Here is a 25,397-nt window from a genome sequence, read left to right as displayed (position 1 = left end):
TTCAACTGTTTCCTCAGAAATTCCACTTTAGTATTCAGCATACTTTATGCAAACTATGTTTTAAGCACATCATCTGAAATGTCACAATGTCTGAATGGACATTCAGTCAAGGCTTTATTTATGAATTCTTTTTTGTTAAGTGTCTGGTTTTTAAACTGGGAATTTAAAGTGTCGAACATGCTGAGGACTATCTATGAACTGGTTTGCTACCTCGTACGACGATTCTGGGAATTTTGGTCACGTCCTCTCTTAAGGTAGGCTGCGTGCCATATATCATTTTATAACCGTCGTTGAGGTAAGCTTGTCTGCTGCTTCATGTACTGTTGCACTTGGTGCTTCAGTATATTCCTGCTCCTCTGGTTCTAGAGGCACAGACACATCGACAAGGAATCGCCAATTGTATCTACATCCTGCTGCTCTGCTACCATCAAATCTCCCCATTTGCATTGGATAAGTGGTTTAAGACTGTAATTAAGCGTCAAAATTCACAGTGTGACTATTGACAACAAATCTTCAGCATCTTCGGGTATGAAAGCCACAGTGACTGTAAAACCATGTTTTCATGTGTGGTTCATGCTATTCCTTTAAATTTGTTTTTTTCTGTTATGGTCAGTTTGATTAAACTTACCTTGCTTGGAGTAAATTTGCTGCTGCAATTCAAAAAAGGCTACGTGAAACTCTTTGTAAGACTTAAATTTAAGGCCTACACAGCAAGTATGCTCTATTGATTTAGTCTGTTTTATCCTATCTTACTGGGTTCTTCAGACAATTCAAAGTTACATCTTTTCTACTATATGGTCTATTCTCCAGGAGCACAAATCAGGATGGCATGAGATGAATTATATCCCTTCCCCTAGACTGGAAAAAAAAATACTTTTTGGCATTTTCACTGAAAAAGTGGAAAAACTAAATTTATACTGTTGTCTTGGTTATTAAAAAACCTTTTATTGTATCTCCCTTAACAAATTGGAGAAAATCATGACTTCGGGAAACTGCGCATCTCCTCCAGCTATCTTAACATATTTTTCGCAATTCGTGTGCTGACCGAACTTAGAGACTTAACCCCCGGAAATAACCGGAAATCTGAAGGTTGACGGTTTGTTGCATGAGTGAGTGATTAGCGACATTACAATTATTAAAACGTTCGGACCTGAAATAATCGAATCTGCATACAACAACTCCATATTCAAGATAATTCACAAATTAGATTGTTTTGAGGACCCTTAACAAATTGGAGAAAATCATGACTTCGGGAAAGTGTGCATCTCCTCCAGCTATCTTAACATATTTTTCGCAATTCGTGTGCTGACCGAACTTAGAGACTTAACCCCCGGAAATAACCGGAAATCTGAAGGTTGACGGTTTGTTGCATGAGTGAGTGAATAGCGACATTACAATTATGAAACGTTCGGACCTGAAATAATCGAATCTGCATACAACAACTCCATATTCAAGATAATTCACAAATTAGATTGTTTTGAGGACAATTCTAACTGTCTTAAATTACAATGGCCTTTCTTTTCACCGAGCGAAGGTCATTCCCCTTGTACTTGGTGAGTAGTGTTTGTTTTTCCAAGAGAAATAAATTAATTATTATAAAAACTGTGGCATAATAAATATCTTTTTCATGACTCTCCGATCATTGTTGGCTTTACAAAAAAAAAATTGTGAAGTCACCAATGGTCTGTAATCATACCATGCTGCGTGGTTACGTGTTTTAACGCTGGTATCGTTGAGTAAATTCTTATGTGTGTGGAGTGATGAGGGTTTTTAAGAAATTGTACATATTTTGAAAAATAATGGCTCTACTTTTATGTTTGTTATGAATAATAACTATATATAGCTTAAATATTGTAATGCTTTGAGAATGTCTACCCAACGGGTTCCAAATTGGTATCTGTCATAGAGTAAATTAAGAATTACTTGAAAAGTATCATTTTTAATTTTAATCAAGCCAAAAATTAAAACATTTGGAAATTTTGCCTCATGCAAATGAGTGTTCAGTCTAAAATGGTGCCTTAAATTGATTTTTCTCTCTCTTTATAAAACTATTTCATTAATCACGGATCTTTATTGAATAATTATAATAATATAATTGAATAAATATAATAAATTTAATTGAACAAATAATAAATATAACTGAATAATAATATTGATTAATTACCCCATGGATCTTTACTGAATAATTGTAATAAATAAGGCATAGCTATTGCTATAATTGACTTGTAAGTCTTAATTTTCCATGCTGATATGGGAAATGAATTAGCAAGGTTCAAGTGACTTAAGACTCGTGTTTATTCATACTCACCCTAATCACGCTTTATTGGCATGACTTTTGATCTAGTTTCAAAATATAGTTGACACAAACGATGATACTTTTTTGTAAATCTGGTCATTTGTTCAAGTGTCACTAGTAGTGATCTGTTCCTATTTCCAGTGATTTTTGTTTCAACAAAGGGCTTTTTAGCCATGTTCAATTTTCTCGGATTTTGGTAAATGTTTTTAGTTATTAAGTACGTATTACGTTACGCTTTTATAGTTGGCTGTTACCTTGTGGGGTCTAAACGTATTTTTCTCTTGACATTTGGTCTTTACTTGGAGAGACACAGGCAAGAAGTTAACATTTGCATATTATACCGGTGCCATCTTATGGTGTAAACCGCTTTACGGTCAGACTAAGGACACGCGTAAAAAAATCCGAATTACCTTTAAGTTTTTGTAGGGTACTAGTTTCAATTGATCTTAAGGGGAGTATCTAGGGCATCCTTGTACACTCGAGGGGAGAAACACAGGAACTGCATTCCAAAAAACTTGAAATTTATTTACACTCTAAAAAAGTTTCAAACAATGCATGGTAACGAAATGTAAGTAAGTAGCGACCCGGCTCAATAGTAAACGAAACTCTAAAATCGGAATTTTGATACCAATAGATATATCAAAAGAACCTTATTTTTATGTTGATTTTAAATATATAAGTTTCATCAAGTTTAGCCTTACTTTTGAAATAAGGCAGAAACACCCCATAAAAGTCATAGAATTTTAATGAAAATTGCACCATCAGATTTAGCGTATCAGAGAACCCCACTGTAGAGGTTTCAAGCTCCTATCTGCGGAAATGTGGAATTTTGTATTTTTTGAAAAGATCACGAAAGAAAGATCACGGATGCATGTTTATTTGTTTTGTGTTACTTTTCCCCAGGGGTGATCGTATCGACGCAGTGGTCCTAGAATTTCACGAGAGGGCTCATTCCAACGGAAATTAAAAGTTCTAGTGCATTTTTCAAGTGAACAAAAAAATTGAAGGGTAAATAGGCTCCCTACCTCGCTCATTTTTTCCCGAAGTCACCGGATCAAAAAGTCACCGAGATAGCCATTTTGTTCAACATAGTCAAAATACTTAATAGTCTTTGAGGACGACTTGATCCCCCAGAGTCCCCAGGATAAGGGCTGCAAGTTACGGACTTTGCCCATTGTTTTTGTTATTGTTAAGCATACAGACGTTTTCAGGGGGGATTTTTTCTCTCCCATCCTCAACGCCCCGCTCTTTACACTAATTTTTTTTATTGTTTTATAAAGTAGAGGTGTGAGAAAGTGCCAAGCTTTAGCGTAAAGAGCGGGGCATTGAGGAGGGGACAGCCCTTTTCATATGCAGAATAATTTCTGTTCGTTTTAAGTTTTAAAGTCGCTCCTCACTTCCAGTTAAAAAAAACTTGTTTTTATATTTAATACGTAAAAAAGTCAGTCTGGCTTTCGCAGTCAGGTAACTTTTTGGCAAATAAGATGTCAAAGTTGGTTCAAAAAGGAAGTTGTTTCCCTTTCACTTTTCAAGTCACTTTTCAATTTTTACCTATATATTCCCTTCCGCCTGTTGGCCTTTAACTGTTATTAAATACAAAAACAAAATTCTGTACTTGTATGGTAAACATCCTGCCTAATGTTCTTCTAATATGCTTCTCTGACGCTCAATCCTAACGAAATATACCTGAGTATGATAAAAATGTAATATTGTAAAATTCTAGGTTAGCTAGTTTTTGCTATCTTGGAAAGGGGTTAGGTTAGGAAAATAAAACTTTCAGGGATGGGTCTACAGACTAAAGTATGTCCCGGGAGGGTATTTAGTAGTACCCAGCACCACTCCTTCTAGAGGGCCCTGACTTTTGATAACCTTTAAAAATCCGTGTTTTACGAAAGTGAAATCTTACAAAATAAACGTTCAAATGGGAATAAATCCATTTATTTAGACAGCGAAAACAGGTATAAAAGTCTAAATATTTCCATCACATATGCAGCGATCGTCAGAAATACTGAAGTATTATACTTGAAACTAACATATTTATCCAAAAAAATAATTAACTTTCGGGTTATTTGCAAAATAATGAACTTCCGTCACTACTTTTTTTTCAGAGAGAGTTCAATGACAAAGTTCATTCCAAGTCTTGATGTAAATTTTTTCTTCTTTAATCTTGCCTAAATGTAAAATAAATTTCTAACGAAGGTGGCAGTCTTCTGTGTCAGCTAAATTGCGAAGGAAATGTTGAATTTATAAATATTTACTTGGTTGGTCTCATTTCCCCATGGGGAAATTCTGGGTGGGAAAGGGATTTTCCAAAGGGAGGAAAGCTTCCGGGGGAATTCAGTTGGGGGAGGCGGATTGTCTGGCATAATTTTAAAGACGGGCAGAAATTAAACATTAAAAAAAAACAAGTTTTTTTCCAATTGAAAGTAAGGAGCAATATTAAACCTTTCTGTGTATGAGGGGTGCTCCCTCTTCGTCATTCCTCGCTCTTTACGTCAAAGCTAGACTTTTTGTATCAATTCTGTAAGAAGCACTCCTGAAATAGAAAGGGCTTAGAGTTTGAACGAGAATTATTTTTAATGAATTTTAACACTTTGGCGCAAAGAACAAAAGCTGAGGAAGAAGCAGGTCCCTCATATGAGTAATAGCTTCTGTTCGTTTTAAGTTTTACTGTTACTTATTACTTGTAGTTGAAGAAACCTTTTTTCTGTTTTATCAAAATAAAAGGCTTAATCTACTTATATATATTAATTGGCATCAAAATTCCTTTTTTTTCAAGTTTTGGTTATTATTTGACTGAGTCGCTCTTTACTTAAAGTTCATTACCACAAATTGCTTGATTCTCGATGATGTAAAATTATTATTTGGAATCGAAAATCAGCTAAATGTGCTGAAACATTTTTATGGGTTTGAGGGAGGCGTTTCGAGGGCTAACATTAAAAAAAGCCGAAACATTGGCATTGAAAATATAATAAATTTGACTATCTAATTGGACTATATAAAGATATAAGAGAGAAAAATATACGAAGAAGAGGTGCGTGTCTGTTCATAACCGACAGTTTCATGAACACGCAATGGTGACGGCTTTAAGGTATTGAGACCCTTGAGGTAAATACACTCAAGAAGTTAAGATGGTTCGGTGCTGCATTGACCTGGGACGAGTTTTTGCAGTGAGCATTTTTTTGAAGCTGATTTTCGATAGCCATGATTTTGTGTGCCGGGCCCCGCTTTTCCTGGAAAGAGCTGGCCAACTCTAAAATAGAATTATGGCCAACCAGTGGAAGTTACATCAAATTTACCTTCGGGAAACTAAGTCTAAAATGGTTGCTACGATGCCCATAAAGTAAACGAATAACTTTCTACGCAACAATGACTTCGTCCTACATACCTATTTTCGGAGTTGCCATTTAATTATCAATATGCAGGCTTATGATTCCCATTAACTCGACAACCATGAGAAAGGAACAATGACATTGGAATTTTTAGCGTGTCTTAAGCCACAACTAAGTTACTGAAAAAATGTTCGCCGGAATAGAAAATAGCAGTGTTTTTATTAATATCTATTTATCGTCAATACATTTTCAACAAGAGTTCATTTTCAACAAGGGATTGCACACTTTCTGAAATTATGTAAATTTGATGATGCTTGTCAAGCGTGGGAAAACTGTGCCAGGCGTTGCGGAACTTTGCGTTACACGTATTGGCCGTGTGGTATGCGTGGCACTCTGAAATATACACCCGGTGGTGGAAGTGGACTAGCCCTCCATTACCACTACCTTATTTCGAGCCAAATTTTCTTGATAGAGACACACGGTACTTGTATAATATATTCCCTAACGCTCAAGATGTGAAGTTAGGTTAATCCTAATAAAATATGCCTAATCATGATAGAAAAATAACACTTTATAAACAAATTTGAGCTATACGTTTGCACATTAGGGGGTGGGGGTAAGGGTGAAGTACAGCTGGTCTGTATGCAAAATGTATAAGCTGCAATTATTCTGATATTATGAATTAAGAGTTGTTTTCTTATTTCACACTGTCCAAATACTTTTAAAACTGTGCAAATCTATAGCCCAAATTATATATTTCCCATCTATTCTGTCACTTTCCTTTGTCTTTTTTCATACTAAGTTGAAAGAAACTAGCGAAAGAAACCGGTTTACAGTGTGCCAATGCATGAGCAACTTGAGGAGTAGGGGGCATATTATTCAAGTACCACACACATATGGCAGAGGGCGATGAGGTTGAATATACACTCAACGCTGCCAATGAATGTTTTTTCGTAGTGAAATATTGCTTGGGGACTTATTTCCTGAGGATAATTTCTCCTTTCTATATTTCTTTGTGATTTGGAACTGTATTTCTTACCTTTTTTCACTTTTTATTATTGTAAAGGCAAAATGTTGAGACAGGATAAATCAAAACACATAAAAGGATTACCTGTGTCAATTCTTCGTACATCTTTGATAACACTAAAAAGAACTTCGGCCGGACGATTTTTTGAAGTAATCTCCTTTAATGTTTGAGTAAAGAGGACAATTGACCACATACTTAAGTAGATAACAATTTTCTTCCTTGACTGTCATTAAACAAATAATAAAAAGGTTAAACTAAAATCTAAATTTTCAGTGTCCTTTTCAAGGAACAAATGAAATTGTGCTACAGAAAAGTTCCGGTTTCTGGCATTATTGAACAAAATAGCCCAATTAGGGCCAAAATGCTATCAATTGGAAACTGAAAGACTCGATCGGTTCAATACTATCGATAGGCTCTATATTTCCTCCCAACTTCAGCCCCAATTAATTTTTTATATTGTTTAAAGTTAAAAATCACTAGATCAGCACATAAATCGCTAGATTATTGAAGGAAATCAGTAAACCAACTACAAAATCACTAAAATCTAGTAGTTTTTTTTCCATCGACCGGCAACCCTGCCTACAAGCCACCTAATCTACCTGAAAAAGGAAATTTCGATTGGCAATTTCCTGTCCCCTCTGATAGCATAAATTACCATCAAACCATTTCCCATGTGCTTATTGATCAAATAAAACAGAACTGCCTTGAGGTGCAAGCCACTGTCATTATGTCTTGATTATCGTCAATGAATGAATTTCAATGCCAAAACGAATTGGTTGCGACAAAAATACAGTTAATAGCAAGGGGTATCTTTATTGAACTCATATTAGAAAATAGCTACTCAACAAGAGCCAAGAGCTCATATGGCACTTGTGACGAGGTTGGAAGAGCCAATAGCTTCTTCCCACCAAGTTTCATTACGATTTCTCCACTCTAAGCATTTTCGAAGATTTCTGGTTCCCCCTCCAGCTCCCCATAATGTCACAAGATCCGGTCGGAATTTAAAATAAGAGCTCTGAGACACGAGGTCATCCCAAATATCAAATTTTATCAAGATCCGATAACCTGTTTGTAAGTTAAAAATACTTCATTTTTTCTAATTTTTCCGAATTAACCATCCTTGCACTCCCCCCAGATGGTCAAATCGGGGAAGCGAATATTTCTAATTTAATCTGGTCGGGTTCCTGATACGCCTACCAACTTTCATCGATCGCTATATTGATCACGTATCTAGTTTCGGATCTTCTCCATGTAAAAATTGGGGTGGTCCAGGATTCGGACCTGGAACCTCTTGCACCCTAAGCGAGAATCATACCCCTAGACCACAAGCCATACTTGAGAAGAACAATCATTTGCTTCATCGGCAAATAAAATTCTTCTCAACTATTTTGTCCGCTCGCTCCCCCCCGCCCAGATGGTCGAATCGGGAAGAGAATATTTCTAATTTAATCTGGTCTGGTCCCTTATACATCTGCCAACTTTCATAGTCCTAGCTTATCTGGAAGTTTCCAAACTAGCAAATCCTCCCAATTGCCCCAAAAACTCCAGTCCGGTTATGTCAATAACGTATCTAGGATATGTGCTTATTTTCCCGCCAAGTTTCATCCGATCTCTGCACTGTTAAGTGTTTTGCAAGATTTCGTGTTTCCCCCATCAACTTTCCCCGATGTAATCAAATCCAATCGGGATTTAAAATAACAGCTCTGAGACACGAAGTCCTTCTAAATATCAAATTTCATTTAGATCTGATCATCTGTTCGTAAGTTAAAAATACCCCATTTTTTCTATTTTTTTTCCGAATTACCCTCCCCCCAACTCTCCCAAAGAGAGCCAATCCGGTCTGATTATGTCAATAACGTATCTAGGACTTGTGTTTATTCTTCCCACCAAGTATCATCACGGTCTCTCCACTCCAAGTGTTTTCCAAGATTTCTGGTTTACTCCTCCAGCTTCTCCCAATGTCACCGGATTTGGTCAGGATTTGAAATGAGAGCTCTGGGACACGATATCCTTCTAAATATCAAATTTCATTTAGATCCGATTACCCGTTCGTAAGTTGAAAATACCTCATTTTTTCTAATTTTTCCGAATTAACGGCTCCCCACTCTCCCCCTCCATATAGTTGAATCGGGGAAATGACTATTTCTAATTCAATCATATCTGGTCCCTGATACACCTGTCAAATTTCATCGTCCTAGCTTACCTGGAAGTGCTCAGACTAGCAAAACCGGGACAGACAGACCGACAGAAATTGCGATCGCTGCATGTCACTCGGTAAATACCAAGTGCCATAAAAATTAGGGATTGTAACTTGTAATCCGTGTATCGCAACAACTTCCTTAGTTAGCAGAAGTTGTAACTGTAATTCTGGCTGCAAATGAAGAGGGCACTTTTCTACAATGGCGTCGATTAGGGTAGGGGCATGTGCTCAAGGCCATATCCACGAAGAAGAGTTACCAGCTTATATCTTTCGCCTCGAATTTTTTCTGACTGGAAAAAACATAGGAAATTCTGGATACATTTTTAAAAGTTTTTTTGTAACCCCCCCACGAAAAAAACAATAACTCCACCCCCCCAACCCTAACAAAAATACTGAATACGACCTTGCATGTGTCCCCTTATATAGATTAAAAAAAAACTTTTTGTGGGATATTTTAAGTGGATAATGCCTTTTTTGGGTGAAAAATCCAATGAATAATACCTTTTTTTGGGGAAAAGTTGAAAAAGTGACGAATTTAGTAATCCCTATAGATTTGATAAATACATTTTGAAATCCCCCCCCCTCCACCCTTGAAATTTCGCAAATTGACACCAATGCTTCTATTGTTAAAGTGATGAAAGTATCGTGTAAGATTGCAATGTTTTTAGCTAAATAAAGACCGATTTTAGTTAAAAGTGCGAAGGACAGTGAAAATAAAACCTGTTTGACTTAGCTAAGTGGAACTAAGGCCATATCCAGGGGGCAGGGGTTTTGAGCCCCATCCCCCAAATGCTTGCCCGATTCGTAAAAATGTAACAAAAACGCATATAAACAATTTTTGGATATATTACTCAAGTTTTTTTACACCCCCCTCCCCACAGCCTTTCCAAAAGAAATACCCTTCCCCATGAATTTTGTGCTAAAAATTTGATCTTTATGATTAAGCCTGTTCGAAACGACTTTTCTGGTTTTAGTACCATGCACATAAAACGTGTTTTATACTATAGTGCAACAAATGATGTTAAAGTGGATTAAGTACCAAGGAAGAGAATACACGCAGGAGGAAAAAAAAAAGTCACTTGAAAGTAAAATCTACAAGAGAGCATTTTCCCATTTGGGCAATTCTTCTTGGGCATTGAAGGGCTATTCAGGAGAAAAACCATTTGAGCGTGAAAGACATATTGCCCTTCAAAGTTGGATTTTAAGTTCTGTCTCAAATACCCAACTGGGAAAAGCTCAGATATAATTGGAACTAACAAGAGTCTAAGGGCAAAGGATGTTTTATTTTGATTTCCTTGGTACTTCGAGCATAAAATAATCACAAAAACGAGTAAAACTAATTTTCTCATTTTCCTATCCGTTTTTAATTGTTTCAGCCTAATTTTCTGTATATTTTCTAGGCTCGTTAAACGAGTACATACGACGGAAGGATCTGACCCGGAAAATGCAAATCATGCTGATGAAAAGGTAAGAAACTTCAACAGTCAGCTTAATCATGGCGTGAATTAAATATTATAATTCAATATTTAAATTTTTATTTAAATTTAAATTTAATATTAATTTAAATTAAATTTATTTAAATTTAAAATTTATAATTCAATATTTAAATTTTAAATTTTTATTAAATTTTTATTTTATATAAATAATTCAATAATTAAAAATTTCATGGTGTGATTTTTAGGGTGAGGGAAAATTTTTGGCTTAAAGGAGAGGGAAACTATCCACATATTCTATTTGACAAAACAAGGGATTACATGCGCTCACTATCTTTGATCAGTGCTTTGCACAGGGTTTATGTCTACTACAGCACAAAGTGGTATGAGTATGTTTTCTTGTGTATCCTTTAAATTCTTCATTCGGTTTTTGAGACAGAAGTATTGTAAGAATATGCAAGGCCAAAGAAATCACTTTTGGGGCAAGTTTGCTAAAGCCGCTTTCGAGTGGCATTCATGAAGGATTGGCTCTGTGCTGTCTGGTACACTTGAATATGGGACTCACATTAACAAGAGGAGACTTAACTTGTTTTATTTCGGATTTTTGAGAATAAACAGAGCTACCTATGTCAATCACTATTTTTATTAGGCTAGATTCAGGTGATGCAAATTACACCACATAGCGCACTTTTGCAAAACATTTTATGCCAATTATAACTGGAATCACAAATTTTTAGAATTCATTCTTTTTAATTACGATTTTATTCACTAGCGCGTTTTCCCGCCTTTCTTACCATCTGAAATTCGGAAGTTAAGGGAAGCTTAAAGGAGGCTGGGAAGCTTATGGTTAAGCTTCCCAGAAGTTAAGGTTAAGGGAAGCTTATGGTTAAGCATATATATATATATATATATATATATATATATATATATATATATATATATATATATATATATATATATATATATATATATATATATATATATATATATTATCAAGACTATATCCAGGGGGAGGAGGTTACCTGGTTTGAAACCTCCAGGGAATTTTTGTTTTACTCTTAAAAAAAAAACCAAAATGGACATTAACAAATTTTGATGCATAAAATAAAAATTTTGCAACCCCTCTTCCCAACCCTATATATATATATATATATATATATATATATATATATATATATATATATATATATATATATATATATATATATATATATATATATATATATATATATATATATAAATTACATTTAAAAGAATAGCTTAAGCATTTATGTTATTTTTGACAGTGTTTAAATTCCTGGAGCTGCCTCTTAGCTAGGAAGTAAATGAGGCTAATAACGTTCTTCAGATACTTGCAAAAAATTGTTTCGTCATGTTTTTATGACAAGGGAATGGATGCTTCAAGGGCTATAACCTTTTGACATCCTAAATATAAATTAATGAGCATCATTAAAATATGAATTAAACTTTCGCTTGTATGTGTCTTTTTCCTAACCTTTGAATAGGACACTACTTGTGATACCATTAATTTTACCACATTATTCATACACACAACCAGAAAGCAGGGAAAATATTTCTGAAAGTAGAACTGACATTTAAAAGTTATCTAAGGTACAGGGTCGTTCCCCTGGTTGCTTGAACTTTGTTTGACATGCTAATCCTGATTTGGTTGCGAGTTTCAATTGAGTGTTCAACTCTTTCATTGGGAAGGATTTTTATAGGTACCTTAATTGTATTTACCATTCCTTTGCCTCATCTTGGATTCCTAGGGTAGTCTCTGTTTTTCAAGTGATACTCTTAGCCTTCTCAGCAATATTTGCTACTTCTCTAAGATAACCAGGGCGGCCTCATTTTAAGCTTCATTGACGTCCACTATAAGTCAAATTAAATGTTTACAATACTGCCTTGCCTCTTTGTGCTCGAGAAGGAGGGTACCACCACCCTAAGCAGGATCATAGGCGACACTCTTGTCTCGAGGTTGGCATTTATGTTTCTCGCCCAATATGCTTCGGAGCTCTTATGTTCCACGAAAGAAGACTTATTTTATACTACCTAAAAGCTTACCCTGGATTTCTAGCAGTACTTACATGAAGAAAATTCTTTAGTTGATTTGCCACCTAAGCTAGAAAAAAAACTATACTACTTGTGTACGGTATATACGATGCGTTCGACTGGGAATTTTATAAGACTTTTTGAAAACTTTCTTTAGACTTTTCTGGAGTTTTTGGAAACTTTCTGAGGATTTGACATAAGATCTTATAAACAGACTAAGTTCTGACTTTTAAATTTTTTTTATCAATCGATAAATTTGCGAGAACAAAACATACACTTTAATATAGTCTCTCTCGTAAGGCTCCATGACTAGGAAAGAACAAAGAAGAAAAAATACCAACAAAATATGAAAATAATCCTTTAGCTCTCGTAAAAAATCCTCAAAATCATGAGCTAGGTGGGGGTATTAGTCAATAATTTAATCAGCTCAAATAAACATCCGAATTCCCTCTAGAGACATCAAATCCAGAGGAACTGAAAAAAAAACAGAAAAAAAAGAAAAAACTCAAGTATGGGCTGGAAGATTACTAACATTCTTATTGAAGATACGAAACGAGTGGCACCTTCGTGCAGACTCTGGAAGCTTGTTCTAGATCATGTTACAAGCTATCAGGAGATTTAAGTCAAACCGCAATCATGGAGTATGAGGAATCAGTAAGTTTCTGGAAGCGTGGAGATGAGAAGTCGACGGACCAAAAATGGAAAACATATTATTACATATGTCAATTGAAAGGTTGCGATGCAACTGTAAAAAAGTGAAAGCAGTACCAAACAAAAAGCGAAGAGATTTCAAATCAAGTAAGAGCTTAACTTGAGAACGGTTAGTTTCCTGAACAATAGCTCTTGCTTTATCAGAAAGTTTTGAAAGTGGCATCGATGTTGAGGGAAAGGTTGACATCCAATAACTGGACAATACAAAACGTAAGACTGAGCCAGCCTGTACAAAATGATCATATAAATTGCTCCTAGAAATGCAACAGCTAGTGGCAGATGCTGGTTGACGAAGACGACAGAAAATCGTAGATATTTTATTTTTAACCGTTTCATTACGATTATTAACAGAAAAAAGAGGATCGACTTAAAGCCAGATCCTTGTGTAACTCCAAACTCTATTTCAGAGTTTAAAAGAGCAGATCAACACAGATGACCTGACCAGACAGATATAAAAGAAATCAAGAATGAGCACTCACTGTCATACCCATATGAACGATTTCTGAAGAAAAATCTTGTGTTGTGATAAATCGAATGCTTTTTGTACATCGAGAAAAAGAGCACCGTCGAGATCTGAATGTGGAAATTCAAGAAAGTTGAACAAGCATGCTCAGTTGAATGGTTTGCCTTAAAACTCAAGTAAATTTGATGAAAAAAAAATATATTTAGAATTGATAAATTCCTGAACTCAAGGAATCATATCTTTTTCAAAAATTTTACTAAACAGTCATGAAAGAGATACGGGGTGATAGTTGGCAGGATTAATTGTAAGTTCAATTAAATGACCTAATAAACGGACCAAACTAAATGTAATATGCCCTTAAGAATATCAAATTGGATTAAATGTTAAAATTGTGAATTCTCAACTTTCCTCTTCTCATGTTTTTTTTCTATTTTAGATTTGCAATGATCATAAATTTTCTAAAATGGAAGTTGCATTACACCGAGCGTCAATAAAAAATTTAATTAACGTACTAAGTTAATTTAACTGTTATAAAAATGCCCTGGAGAATATTAAATTCAATGTCAAAAACACAAATTTGCAAGACTTTTTTGCCCCTTTATTTCTTTTTTTCCATTTCAGAATTGGGATGATCGCAAATGTTCTAAAATGGTTGTATTGCACTGATTTTTCATAAAAGCGTTTAAGAAACATACTAAGTTAAATCAAACTCTCATAAAAAAAATACCCAGGAGAATATTGACTTCAATGTTAAAAAGTCAAATTCGCAACTTTTTTTCTCGTCCCTTTGTTTTTTTTTCTATTTTAGATTTGGGATGATTACAGATTTTCTAAAATGGAAGTTGTATTACACCGATTCTCCATAAAAGCGTTTAAGAAACATACTAAGTTCAATCAAACTTTAAAAAAAAAAAAAAAATGCCCTGGAAAATATTGACTTCAATATAAAAAGTCAAATTAATAACATTTTTTTTCGTCCCTTTGTTTCTTTTTTTTCTATTTTAGATTTGGGATGATCACAGATTTTCTAAAATGGAAGTTGTATTACACCGAGTCTCTTTGAAGTTGCATGGTGAGACAGAGCATAAAGACCTGTGCATATTCACTGAACGAGCAAGAGATGAATTAAAACGGATCGTTGTCTATTGATTAAAAGAACCATTTGCTGGCGTATCAATTGATATTTAGTTGAAATTTCGGTGCCATACAAATAAGTATAATAAAGATATATTTTTCAAGCGACATGATTAATGTTGCTGTTGAAGTACCTGATTTATGACCCAACGGACAAAAGGGTTATTTACGTATTGTAGTGTGAGTTATGAAAATGATTAGTCTTGTATTTTGTCTCAGGGCTCTTTGATTTGTATAAATAAATGTTAATAATGGTAATAGTTTGTTTTTAAATTTAGATCATTTATAGTTGTAGATAGTTATGGTTTAGGGTAAGGACAAATTTTGGTAGCCACATGTGCACCCAGTCTGACATTTACATATGGGAACATTTTCACCCCTTTCTGTGTTCTGTCACAAAGTAGAAGTTAGTAACCCTTTTTCTATTTATTATGAAAATGGGTCCCCTCCCTAAAAGCCATCCTATTCTTGTTTTCTCCAAGTTGAATCCAAAATAGGTGAATATCAGCTACATTACAAAAAAAAATCAGTGACCAAAGTAGGCGAACATCAGTTATATTACATTATTTACATTCTTTAAGCATACACAAAGCAACTAAAAATCCCACAAAAGCTGTCCATCCGATTTTATCAAGTATTAAATAATATCCAAAATTAAGTGCAGGGATTAAGAAAAGAATTGTAAAGTAGATCTGAAATAAGATGTATGACCCAGAACTTATAATATTTGAGCAACATTGCTTTATTTCTTTGCTACTAAAAAAATTACCAGGCCTTTTTATTTATTAAATAAAAAAAACAAGTTTTTTCAACTGAAAGTAAGGAGTGACATCAAAACTTAAAACGCACAGAAATTACTTCGTATATGAAAGAGGCTGCTTCCTCATCAACGCCCCGCTCTTTACGCTAAAGTTTGACTCTTTCTCTCAATTCTTCTTTCTAAAACAGTAAAAAACTTTAGCGTAAAGAGCGGGGCGTTGATGAGGAAGCAGCCTCTTTCATATACGAAGTAATTTCTGTGCGTTTTAAGTTTTGATGTCACTCCTTACTTTCAGTTGAAAAAACTTGTTTTTTTTATTTAATTTCTGAACGTTTTTGAATCAATGCATGTTTTGATTTTGGCTCTCCGCAGGGGAATAATCAAAACGAAATTTGCATATTTTTTTTTTTTGGCTCAATGGCTTTCTCATAATTTTGATCGAATGATTTTGAGAAAAAAAGAGCGGGGGACGAAGCCTAGTTGCCCCCCGATTTTTTGGTTAATTAAAAAGGCAACTAGAACTTTTAATTTTTTACGAATCTTTTTATTGGTAAAAGATTTACGTAACTTATAAATTAGGTTACGTAAAGAACTTTTGTATTCTCATGTTTTTATTACATATATGAGGGGATTCGCCCCATCGTCAGTACCTCGCTCTTTACACTAAAGCTTAAATTTTATCCCAATTCATTAAGAATGACCCCCTGAATCACAAAAGCCGTAGAATAAGTAGTTGAAATTACCGAAAATACTTTAGCGTAAAGAGCGAGGTATTAGAAGGAGGTGAGCCCCTCATATGGGTAATAATTTCTGTTTGTTTTAAGTTTTATTGCTGTTCCTTACTTCCAGCTGAAAAAGCTTTTTCACTTTTATTTTTTAATTTTTTTTTTTTTAATAATGCTAGTAAATCCTGCTCTCCCTTCATGGAAATTTTCTTCTCCCATTACAAATTCTCGAAGGAAAGTTCCCCCAGCATATCCCCCTCTTCTCAACTCCTCCCCCAGACCAATAAAATCCTCCTGAAAACGCCTGTATACTTCCCAATAACCATTACTATATGTAAGCACAGGTCAAAGTTTGTAACTTGTTGCCCCTCCCACGGGGACTGTGGGGGAGTAAGTCGTCCCCAAAGACATAGTTATAAGGTTTTTCGACTACGCTGAATAAAATGGCTATCTCAGAATTTTGATCCGTTGACTTTGGGAAAATAATTAGCGTGGGAGGGGGCCTAGGTGCCCTCCAATTTTTTTGGTCACTTAAAAAGGGCACTAGAACTTTTCATTTCCGTTAGAATGAGCCCTCTTGCAACATTCTAGGACAACTGGGTCGATACGATCACCCCTGGGAAAAAAAAAAAAAAAAAACAAAAAAACAAATAAACACGCATCCGTGATCTGCCTTCTGGCAAAAAATGCAAAATTCCACATTTTTGTAGATAGGAGCTCGAAACTTCTACAATAGGGTTCTCTGATACGCTGAATCTGATGGCGTGATTTTCGTTAAGATTCTCTGACTTTTAAGGGGCGTTTCCCCCTATTTTCTAAAATAACGCAAATTTTCTCAGGCTCGTAACTTTTGATGGGTAAGACTAAACTTGATGAAACTTATATATTTAAAACCAGCATTGAAATGCGATTCTTTTGATATAGCTATTGGTATCAAAATTCAATTTTTTAGAGTTTTGGTTACTATTGAGCCGGGTCGCTCCTTACTACAGTTCGTTACCACGAACTGTTTGATATCGATCGACTCCCTACGTACAAGCCTTTTTTTTTTACCGAGTTTTACAATATATTGTTTATATTCTGTAGTCATACACAAGTTAATTCAAGATTCCATAGCAAGTGACCAGTAGATTTTTATTAACTGTTGAAAAATATTCAAGATGAAGTACAAAGACTAAGTAGCCAAAAATTAGAAAATAGACATGAGATAGTAAGCATATTTTCTAGGACCCAGAACAAATAGTATAGGTAAGTGACTAGAGTAGGAACTCACGAAGCGCTATTTTCAATATTATGAGAACTGGCGAAGGGCTATTTTCAATATTGTGGAAACTGGTGAAGGGCTATTTTCAATATTGTGAAAACTGGTGAAGGGCAATGATTATGCAGTAGATAAGATACTACACTGATATCATCGAAGAAAGGTAGGCTCTTTTCCCTAAAACAGACCCAGAATCTTTATGAGTTTTTGAGTTTTTTATGTATTTTTGAAAACCCAGTGTTTGCTCCTGAAATGCATTTAAACCATCAATTTTAGGGTGCAAAGATTTATTTTTCTGCGCTGAAAGATTCACCGAATACTCAAAAGAGTAAATAAAACTCAAAACAGGGCTTTTTTCGGCGAGGGCTATTTTTAATATTGCATGAACGTTTGGTTGTTGACTTTCCCTTCGCATCTACGAGGGCTCCAAATTGTTCAAAACAAATCAATAAGAATCCTCGACCATGTTTTAACACACCCTAGCAAGACAGAATAATTATCTGAACTAAAACATCTTTTTTATTTCTCAATATTCTTGATTTGCAACAAATTTTTCACCTTGGTTTGGGTATATGGTTTTCAAACATCCAACAAAGAGCTCATTTTTTCCACAGCATGGAAATTTCGGTTGAAAATAAGCATAGCCATTTGTCAAGACCTAGGCATAAGCTTCTTTTTCAAAACTCAGTTTGGGATATCAACCTCCCCAGATCGCCAACAAATATAAGCTATTTGAATCACTATCAATATATATAAATATAAGCTTATTGAATCACTATTTGAATATAGCAAGTGAATCACTATCACTTATATACATAAACAGAAATTATAAGAGACAGTCCTTTCCGCCTCAATTAGCGGGGATTGAATGAATTATTGATTTAATTATATTTTGTTTGTAAATCCCTTCCTTATCTCCGTCAGTTAATATTTTCTTCGTTTGCTTTTCTCTTCTCTTCTTTTTTATTCTTCTCTTTCTTACTCCTTTCTTTCTTTTCCTCTCTGCTCAGCGACAGCTACTGAAATTTAATTTATTTTTCATTTTCTTTATTATGAAAGGACACGTAACGAGTTGCCTCTGTCTATCCTTTGTACAAATTTTTGCATAGTATTTTTGGTTAATAAAAAGCCTCAACGCTTTTTAGTGTTTGTTGGAATTTTTTTTTCAGCCTAATAATAAGAATAATTAATTTAGTTTGTATAGCTGATAAAATTATTGCAGTAATAAATGTCTATTCTTAGTTCCTTACAGAAAAACGATTACAAAGCTTGAAAAAATGACTAGTATCCCCAAACGCTGGGTGGCGTTAATGTTGAACTGAATGACCCATACTCTTCGACTCAGTACTTAAATGTTCAAGTGATACTCGTGATAGTACTATTACAATACTAAAAGATGAGGTGGGAGTCGTGTCATTGAGTAAGTCTGTTGATAATTCTAGCCTCAGGCTACTTACAGACATAGGGTTCATTTTAGAAAATGCTGAACATCAGAATAATAATATTGCAACTTAAAGTTGTGTTAAAGTGCTCAATAAAAGATAAGATTTTTACACAATTCATTGACCTATTGCTGAAAGTACGAATTTCAGATCATTTAACAAAAGGTAAAATTTACTATGTTCAGGGTTTGCAACGTAAATGATAAATTCACGATTCTGCAAAGCAGTAAACCTAGATGCCTAGCTTTTAGAAAAGAAGCTGATGTTGAGAGATGCTTGATCTTGTCAAATGTATAATTAATAGATGATGTTAGCAGATCAGTTCAAGATACTCAGTTATCTCTTATAATGAAGAAAAATAAACTTAAACAGAAAGTATTTTAAGCCTGGATTTCTCCAGTCTCTGGTGGTGTGCTACATTGACGAGTTCGGTGAGGAAATGAAATTAGATTGGGCCCCGGTTAATATGTTGGCTCTTATCTGCATCTAACTTCACTGTGCTTATAATTGAAGAAACTTTATTTCCTCTGTTCTTTCCTTTTTGGTGTGATGTTTTGTTTCATGACCCCTAGCAGGGTACTATGAACTTTTTGCGAGCAAAAGTTTATTTGGTTTGATTTATAATTATTTTTTTGCAAAGAAAAGCACGAGTGTCTACTATTTCTTTTTTTTTCATTATTCCAAATGGGGAAGACAGAAGGAACAGTATCCTTCTTGGGGAAGGCAGAAGGGTGTAAGATAAATATTTGATATTGTAATATCGTTGATATTGTTGATTTTGTATTATATTGATATTGATATTGTATTATGTTGATATTGTTAGATACGTGTTGATATTGTAAATATTTATGTTGTTCATTGGGTTCGTGGAGCATCTGTATCGAGGTTAGAGGAATTTGAAAGAACTTTCTTTGATAATGTTTTTGAGGCACCTCTAGTTTGTGATAAGAATAAAATTTCCAATTCTGTTCTTGTCCTTCGGAATAAATACTTGAACTCTTATGAAATAGTCCCTAAAAGTCCTGGTGCACGAAGAATATCGTTTTGAAACAATCGTTATTGGAGGAGCGAACAAGTTGAAATTTTCTTCATGAATCATACATAGATATCTTTGTGGTATACGAGACCTTTTTGAATGAATAATCTGCAAATAAAATTAATACCAATAATTACTATTTTTTTTATGTATATAGAATTTGACAAAAATATGATGGCTTTGCAATTATAGTAAAAAATGCATGGTTAAAAAAGGAATTCTTATCCCCGTATACCGAAATGGTTCCACAAAATAAACTACTGACAGTGTCAAGTATAATGTTTGATCTTCGAGTGCCCCTTATGATCCTTGGTGACTTTAATCTTAATGTAATGGACAGTCATCCGGCTAGCCAGCAAAAGGGTTCATAGGCATGCCCCGTGTCCTTTAGAGTGTAAGTTATCTTACGGTGAAAACCTAGTATATCTTACACGAGTCTCTAAAGCCTCTTCTTCTCTTGTTGACAATATTTTGGCTATTGGATCAATGTGAGGCTACATTCGTGTGGGGCTGCCACTCAATGAAAAACAAAAAAAAATCACTGTATTTTAGTGATTGTTTGTTTAATTTAGTGATTTCCTTCAATAATCTAGTAATTTATGTGCTGATTTAGTAATTCGTTTCTTAGGCAATATAAAAATCACTAGAAATAGTTCTAAACCACTATGGCGCTTGACAGACTCGTTATACCACTGTTTTATAATGCTTGATCTCAAAATAAAAACGATAGTCACAAAAACTAATTCTATAAAAGTGAGAAGTTACTCACCAACATATTATCTAGATTAAAATCAAATCTTAGCTATAAAGACTAGATTGGCATTATTTTGAAGAAAGGTGAAAAAAAATGGTGTCAAACTTCACTTCAAAATACTTGGAATTTAATAAAGCAACAATCGAAACAAAAATAAAACGATACAGCCAAAATTGATCATAAATAATAGTGATTGAGCTCAAAGAGAAGACTAGTATCCAACAGTTCGAAGTAACGAACTGTAGTAAGGAGCGACCCGACTCAATATACACCGAAACTATAAAAAACGGAATTTTGATACCAATAGTTACATCAAAAGAATGGAATTTTAATGCTGATTTCATCAAGTTTAGTCTTACCCATCAAAAGTTACGAGCCTTAGAAAATTTGTCTTATTTTCAAAAATAGGGGAAAACCCCTAAGAGTCATAGAATCTTAACCAAAACCACACCATTAGATTCAGCGTAGCCAACAACCATACTGTAGAAGTTACAAGCTCCTATCTACAAAAATTTGGAATTCCGTATTTTTTGCCACAAGACAGATCACAGATATGTGTTTATTTGTTTGTTGTTTTTTTTAGGGGTGATCGTATCGACCCAGTAGTCCAAGAATATCACGAGAGGGCTCATTCTAACAAAAATTAAAAGTTCTAGTACCCTTTTCAAGTGACCGAAAAAACCGGACGGTACCTAGGTCCCCTCCCACGCTCATTTTTGCCCAAACTCACCGGATAAAAATTTTGAGATAGCCATTCTGTTCAGCATTGTCGAAAAACCTTATAACTATGTCTTTGGGGACGAATTAATCCCCCACATTTCCCGTGGGAGGGGCTGAAACTTACAAACTTTGACTATTGTTTACATATGGTAATCGTTAATGGGAAGTCTACAGACACTGTCAGGGGGATTTTTGGCTCGGGGGGGGGAGTAATGGCCATCGCGAAGTGTACAGACGTTTTTCGAGGAAATTTTTAGAGTTGGGGTGGGGAAGGGGGTAACATAGGAGGGTCTTTCCATAAAGGAATTTATCATAAGGGAAGAGAATTTCCATGAAGGTGGGCAGGATGCATTAGTATTATTAAAAAACCAAAACAATGAGAAAATTAATAAGAAATTTTTTTTCAACTAGAAGTAAGGAGCAGCATTAAAACTTAAAACGCACAGAAAATATTAAATATATAAAGGGGTTCATCTTCTCCACAATACCTTGCTCTTTACTCCAAAGTATTTTTTTTTAGTAATTTCAACTATTTATTCTAAGGCCTTTGTGATTCAGGGGTCATTTTTAAAGAACTGGGATTGAATTCAAGCTTTAGTGTAAAGAGCGAGGTATTGACAAGGCGGGGAACCCCCTCTTATACGTAATAAAAATATAAAAATATAGAAATTTGTTACGTTAGTTAATTCGTAAGTTACGCATATTTGTTACTAATAAAAACGTTCGTGAAAAAAATGGAAAGTTCTAGTTGTATTTTTAAGTAACCAAAATTCAGAGGGCAACCAGGTCTCCTCCCCCACTCCTTCTTTCAAAATCGTCCAATCAAAACTATAAGAAAGCCAAAAAATATTAATATGCAAATTTCGTTTTAAATATTCATGTGCGCTGAGCCAAAAATCAAAACATGTATTAATTCGAAAACGTCCAGAAATTAAATAAAAAAAGAAATTCTTTTAACTGCAATTAAGGAGCGACATTAAAACTTAAAACGAACCGAAATTATTCCGTCTCCTCAACACCTCGCTCTTTACGCTAAAGTCTTTTATTATTGTTTTAAAAAGTAGAGTTATGAGAAAGAGTTAAACTTTACCGTAAAGAGCGAGGTGTTGAGGAGGGGCCAACCTCTTTCATATGTGGAATAGGTTTTATTTTAATTTTAAAATAAATTTTGTGCCAATTCTTTAAGAATAACCCCTGAATCACAAAGGCTGTAGAACAAATAGTTGAAATTACTAAAAACACTTTAGCGTAAAGAGCGAGGTCTTTAGGAGGAGACGAACTCCCCATATGCATAATAATCTCTGTTCGCTTTAAGTTTTAATGCTGGTCCTTGCTTTCAGTTGAAAAAACTTTTTCATATTTATTTTTTCGTTTTTTTAAATAATGCTAGAAAGTCCTGCTTCCCCTTCTTGCAATTTCTCTTCTCCCATGACTAATTCCTCCAAGTGAAGATCCTCCCACGTAGCTCCCTCCCCTCAACCCTTCCCCAAAAGAAAAATTACCTCGAAAAGGTCTGTACACTTCCCAATAACCATTACTGTATGTAAAAACTGGTCAAAGTTTGCAACTTGCAGTCCCTCCCCCAGGGACCTTGGGGGAGTAAGCCAATCCCAAAGACATGGTTATTATGTTTTTTCGACTATGCTGAAGAAAATGGCTATCTCAAAATTTTGATCCGTTAATTTGGGGAAAATGAGCGTAGGAGGGGCCCTAGGTGCCTTCCAATTTTTTTGTAACTTAAAAAGGGCACTAGAACTTTTAATTTCCGTTGGAATGAACCCTCTTGCGACATTTTAGGACCACTTGGTCGATACGATCACCCCTGGGAAAAAAAACAACATATAGATACGCACGCACTTGTTATTGGTCTTCTGGGGAAAAAAAATACTAAGTTCCACATTTTTGTAGATAGGAGCTTGAAATTTTCACAGTAAGTTTCTCTAGTATATATTGTATTATTTTCTACTTTCTTAGTTACTCCATTATAACACCGTCGTTTTTTTAATGGGAAATAAGAATTATCGTTTATTCATGAAGATATTTAAAAGGTATGGTATGTGTAATTTATGTTCTATTCCTTCATATATTTAATACGTTCATTCTACAAAACTATCCCAAATTATATGAATAGACACAGTAATAAATCATCAAAATTAAAACAGCAATAATGATAAAAATAATAGATTAATTATTCTCTCAATGACAAAATCAGTTGTCGACCTTTTTTGTGACATAAGAAAAATGTTTTTTATTCGAGAAATCACAAAATTCTACTTGAAAAAACGAACAATGTAGGGATTATAGGTAAATGATTAAAATTACTGAAATCATATTTGCATGCCCGAAAAACTTGTTTGGATGTAATATTCACACAAGTGCCCTTATTATTCCTGACCTACATTGATGGCTTATCAAAATGCTGATATCCTGGTAATATCTTAGCCTTATTTTTTACTGTTATACTATAGGGACGGTAAAAACTATAAGTCCACCCTTGCTGGTTTGAAAATGTGATGACAACAGAGAATTCCCCTAATACATGGCTTGCTTGTAACTATTTGGCTCCAAACTTATCAAACACTGAATTTAGGATATTTGAATGCTCAAACTAGGTGTTGGATAAAAAAAAAACATAAAATAGCTGATCTGATTTATTTGTCTTTGATATTAAGTACCGGTACCAGAATAGAGTAACTCAACTACCAAATTCCCTATGTTGCGCATAAAACTGGCTGAAATACTCCGAAGAATAGTTGGTAAATGAAAAAGTATGTTTTTCCTGATCGGGATGCGGGGACTTGCGAACGATAAATTTAGTCAAAATTTTGGATTGATTTATATTCGCGCTAGGATAGCCTCTGCTGTGTCTTTTCCTACGTCTTGTGCTTTTTTCCTTGACTTGTCTTATTTTTGTCTGAGAATATTTGTGTTGGTTTCCAGCTACTTACGAATAAAGCTGATACGTTGAGCTCTGCTCTCCGTTGGGTAGAATTGTAATTTTGTTTTAATTATTTGAATTAATCATAAAGATATACTTTGTAGGATTTTTTTACTTCAAGGAGTTTGGTCAAAGAGATGCATCTTTTTACTGGGCAACTAGTGACTGAAAATTTACGTCAGTATACATCCCCAATTTCAAATACTATAGATAAGTAATGGATAAACTTCATGACTAACAGACCATTTCCCAGGGGTTGTAGGGGGTCATCTTATTCCCAAAGGCATATTTATTGGACATTTTAACTATGCTAAGCAAAATCGCTATCTCGAGATTTTGATCGGACGACTTTGAGGAAAAACGAGGGGTGGGAGGGAGTATATTTGCCCTCCAATCCGTTTGGGCATTTAAAAAGGGTGCTAGAACTTTTAATTTCCGTTCAAATGAGTCCTTTCCTGATATTCCAGGTCTATTGGTTCGATGTGATCCCTCCTGGGCTAAGAAAAAAGAACAAACAATCAAATAAACACGCACCTGTGGACTTTATTCTGGCAAAAATTCAAAATTCCTCGCTTTTGCAGATAGAAGCTTTTAACTTCTACAATAGGGTTCTCGGGATACACTGAAACTGATTTTGTGATTTTCATTAACTTTAATTAATGACTTGACTTTGACTTTGACTTGACTTTTAATTAATGACATCACTTGACTTTTAGGTGGTATTTCTCCCCTTTTTCGGAAATCGCGCAGATTTTCTCATGCTCGTAGCTTTTGACCGGTAGTACTAAACTTTAATGAATCTCATCAATTGTTTCATCCGCATAATTTTTTTGACATGTGCATTGATACCAAAACTCCAAAACTCTTTTTCTTAGAGTTTCGGTTGGCATCGAGCAGCGTCACTCCTTATTTACAATTCATTATGATATGAAGTTCAAGCACAGTCAGTAAGGTAATTATGAGCTGGCATACTCCTTATTTCTCTTGTGAGCAAAAATCTATGTGATGCTAGGGGGCTTTTTCTGGCCATTGTATAGATTGGAGGCTGAATAAAAGTAGCTTTACTGTAAGAAAAATACACTCTTTAAGAAATGATAATTCATTTCTATGAAA

The 25,397-nt window shown here is 34.6% G+C and overlaps 1 protein-coding gene across 2 annotated transcripts in view; it reads left to right on the top strand.

Annotated features, from left to right (window-relative positions):
• The window catches only part of LOC136031683 (uncharacterized), a 72,988-nt gene extending 58,082 nt beyond the window's left edge, over positions 1-14,906 (top strand). For both annotated transcript variants that reach the window (XM_065711362.1, XM_065711363.1), the window contains exons 3-4: positions 10,256-10,322; positions 14,520-14,906. In XM_065711362.1, coding sequence (XP_065567434.1) covers positions 10,256-10,322; positions 14,520-14,663 — 211 coding nt within the window. In that variant the 3' untranslated portion in view covers positions 14,664-14,906. The remainder of the gene's footprint in view (positions 1-10,255; positions 10,323-14,519) is intronic.
• Positions 14,907-25,397: the final 10,491 nt, after the last annotated feature.

This window comes from Artemia franciscana, chromosome 10 (assembly GCF_032884065.1).
Source record: "Artemia franciscana chromosome 10, ASM3288406v1, whole genome shotgun sequence".
Taxonomy (NCBI): domain Eukaryota; kingdom Metazoa; phylum Arthropoda; class Branchiopoda; order Anostraca; family Artemiidae; genus Artemia; species Artemia franciscana.
Note: the sequence above shows the minus strand (reverse complement) of the source record. Positions and strands in the feature narration are given on the sequence as shown.